Source organism: Bison bison, unplaced genomic scaffold (assembly GCF_000754665.1).
Source record: "Bison bison bison isolate TAMUID 2011002044 unplaced genomic scaffold, Bison_UMD1.0 scf7180017858561, whole genome shotgun sequence".
In the NCBI taxonomy this organism is placed as follows: Eukaryota; Metazoa; Chordata; class Mammalia; order Artiodactyla; family Bovidae; genus Bison; species Bison bison.
This window is the reverse complement of record NW_011489133.1, coordinates 9,893-13,260: the sequence shown is the minus strand read 5'-3', so window position 1 is coordinate 13,260 and position 3,368 is coordinate 9,893. Positions and strand designations below refer to the sequence as shown.

The 3,368-nt window shown below is 64.7% G+C and overlaps 1 protein-coding gene across 1 annotated transcript in view; it reads right to left on the bottom strand.

The window, feature by feature from the left end:
* Positions 1-3,060, bottom strand: part of LOC104979817 (cilia- and flagella-associated protein 99-like) — a gene marked incomplete at both ends in the record, with an annotated part of 6,342 nt that extends 3,282 nt beyond the window's left edge. The window contains 2 exons of the mRNA XM_010828357.1: positions 1,759-1,853; positions 2,916-3,060. Coding sequence (XP_010826659.1) covers positions 1,759-1,853; positions 2,916-3,060 — 240 coding nt within the window. The remainder of the gene's footprint in view (positions 1-1,758; positions 1,854-2,915) is intronic.
* Between the last annotated feature and the right edge of the window lie 308 nt (positions 3,061-3,368).

Below are 3,368 nucleotides of genomic sequence, written 5' to 3'. Positions count from 1 at the left end.
GGGGTGGCGGTGGGCAGGGGGCAGGGGCAGGGCCTCTGGTTGCCTGCTGCTGCCTCCTCTGGGGCCCACCACCCCCTCAGGCATGTCCGCCCCTCTTCTTTCTGCTCAGGCCTCCATGCCCTTCCCCAGGGAGCAGCTGCCAGGGGTCCTTCTAGAGCCTTCCACAGCTTCCCACTCAGCAGCCTGGCCCCTGCTCCCCCACGCCCCAACCCCTCGGGGCCTCTGTCTACCCCCTGGGCACCACGGAGGCTGTCTCAGCTCCTCGCCTACCCCCTACCGGTGTTAGCTCCATCTTCTAATTCCTGTTCCCACTTTCTGATGAAGGAGGCAGTCAAGTCCCTATGGTTGGGGCATGGGGTCTCTGCAATTCCTCCTCCCAGACCACTGCTCCTGGGGCCCACCACTCCACCCCCGGACCCCCTCCTCTTCTCAGCACAGGGGGTCTGTTGACCCCCATCTAGGGACACACCGCTCCCCGTCCGCCCGTGGAGGGGGGCTCTCTGAAAGGAAGCCGCATTGGAGAGGGCGTGGTAGCCGTGGGCACCCGCCGGGAGGCCGAGGCTGGTGCAGGGTCGGCTCCGCAGCTTCGGACCCGGGGCAGGCTGACTCACTCGTGGGCCTTTTGCTCAACAATCATAAGAATTTCAAGACTCTGACAGCGGAGTGTGAACCAAGTGCTGGCACTCCAGCTGGGAAGCTGGCCCCGGGGCGAGGGGGGGTTGTCTCTGAATAGCGCTCAGAAAATGCTGTCACGAAATGAAGCCCTCGCTTACGCTGACTCTGCAAACGTCCACGCACTGTGAATTGCTTACGTTTAACATGGAGAGGAAAATGAGTGGCTAAACGTGCTGCCTTGGTCACCTGCCAGTGGGCGGGTGCAGATCTCTGGGGCGGTGGTCCCGGGAGTGTCCCGGCTCCTGGCTCCCCTCCCCCTGGCCCCACGCCTCTCCCTTCAGGGCTGCCCCTGCAGCGCCTGCGGCTTCCCTCCAGAGGGGCCCCAAAGCACTCCTGGGGCCTCGGCTGTCCCTCTCTTCTCCCGGGAGTCATTATCCTGGCCTGGGGGCTGCCCCCCCACCACCAAGCCAAGTAGGGAGGAAACAGCCAGCAGTTGAAAGCCTGGCCCAAGAGCCAGCTCTGCCGCTCAGCTGCTGTGTGATGTCGAGTTAGTTACCGAACCTCTCTGTGCCTCAGTTTCCTCAACTGTGGGCTGAGTGCTTGTAGGAGTGACCTCACCCAGTCCCTGTGAGGGTGGACCAAGAGCTGCTCGCAGAGGAAGCCAGGCCCATAGCAAATGCCCGTGGCAGTGGCCGGCAGAGGGCAGTGGACCTCAGGCCCATTCACGGTCCTGCTGGCCCTGAGGCCCCAGGCATCCTGAGCTTTCTACCCGAGTGAACAGGTGTCCACAGAAACGGCCTGGGGCGGGTGCAGGGGGTGGGCTCCTGCAGGCGCCCTCTCGGAGGCTGCCACCCCTCAGGACCTGCTCTGGACTGCGCCCACTCCCGTCCCCCCAAGGCCGCACAGCCCCTGCTGCAGGGAGGAGAGGCTGCCTGGAGCTCGGAAGGTTCCAGAGGCCCAGACTATGAACAGGCAAGGACGCCTTGTCTCGACTAACAGCTCACATCCAGCAGTGACCACACGCCGGACCGTGAAGAGCAGAAACCAGCTTCCCCAGGCCTGAAAAGGGCACATTTGCAGCAAGGAGGGGTGGGGCCTGGGGTCTGAGAACAGAGCTTGGGGCTGGGGGCGGCAGGGGCTCACCTGGCACACCTTGTGGACGGGCTGGGACCGCACGACATCCCGGAAGAGCTGAAAGCCGAGCTCCTCCAGCTGGAACGTGGCCAAGTAGCAGATCACTGCGGGGAGACAGGGCATGGGCCTGGGGAGCAGGATGCTGGGGCCCCGCCCGGGCGTTCGATCCCGGGAGAGGCACCCGGAGCTAAGGGCCCGACGGCGGCAGCGAACAGAGCCAAGGGCGCCCGCCTCCCTCGGCCCCCGTGAAAATGACAGCCTGACGCAACAGCACAGGCGAGGGGGCGGCGGGGCGGGGCCCGGGGGGCCGGGTTCCAGGGCTTCAAGCACTCCCAGGTTGTAGTAGCTCGTTGGATACATTTCCAGAAATCCCAAAACTTCTGGGGTAAAAGTAAAACCATCTTGCATTTCAGTTTGTGAATTCTGAGATTGGAAGCCGCTGGACTAGGGGGCGGGGGGCCAGCAGCCCAGCCCTGGCCCCGGCATCGTGCCCCCCACCACTTCTACCTCTGTGCTCCCTGCAGTCCCGACCCCTCCCTCCCAGGCAGGGCCATCGAGGCCCAGGGGCGGGACCACCTTCCCCGACTCAGACACCGGCCACTTTGCCCCCGGTGTCACCACACCCATGAAGGCAGCACTGCACAGCACGTGGGGTCTTAGTTCCCTGGCCAGGGATCGAACCCACGGCCCCTTCACTGGCAGCCCGGAGTCTTAACCACTGCACGGCCAGGGAAGTCCCCAAACGCCTCCTTCTACTGAACCCCCTCTGGGAGCGTCCAGAGTACAGCCAGAACGCCGGCTCTGCACGTGGTCCTCAGGCCGTGGGGCCAGGAGCTCAGCTGATGATGAAGACCAGTCCTGTTACCCAGACTGGCCTCCAGAGCCACCTCTCCCAGCCAGGCCAGCCCTCCGAGGCCTGCGGAGGCCTGCGTCCTGGGGCCTGGTGGTCAGCATGCCTGGAGTCTGTCTCCACGTCAGTGAAGGAGGGAAACACAGTCCCCTGGCCACCTGCGCTCTGGCAGCCGGGAGGGTCCAGGGAGGGAAGGGAGGCTGAGGACCTCGGAGGCCTGCTGGGGGAGGGTCTCAGTTGCTACTGAGGGTCTGCGGGGCTCTGGCCCACAGGGACCCATGGGCTCCCCCGACCGCGGCTGGCCACGGACACCTACCCTCAAAGAGGCTGTAGTCGGCCCGCAGGCAGAGCCGGCCGTCCCGCACGTAGAAGGCGTCCACCACGATGGTCAGCAGCTTGTGGTACTCCAGGCACCCGGACAGGATCTCCATGATGAACGCCTGCTTCTGGGGGCTCAGCGTCTGGAGGAGAAACAGCCGGGGGAGGGGGCAGCCGCCTTCAGATACGGGGGCCCCAGTGCCCTACAGTGGGGAGCACCCTGGCCAACCCTCTGACCCCGCAGGTCCTCCCCCAGGAGTTGCTCCCAGGGCGGAGACCGTGAGGGGAGCAGAGATGGAAATAAACACGGAAAACGACCCCAAAGGAAAAGCCCTGTGTGATCCTGCTCGTGTGAGGAGTCAGATTCCCAGGACGGGAAGTAGAAAGGTGTGTGGGGGGTGATGGGGGGGGATGGAGAGAGGGTGGAAGCTGTTATTTGACGCAGAGTTGC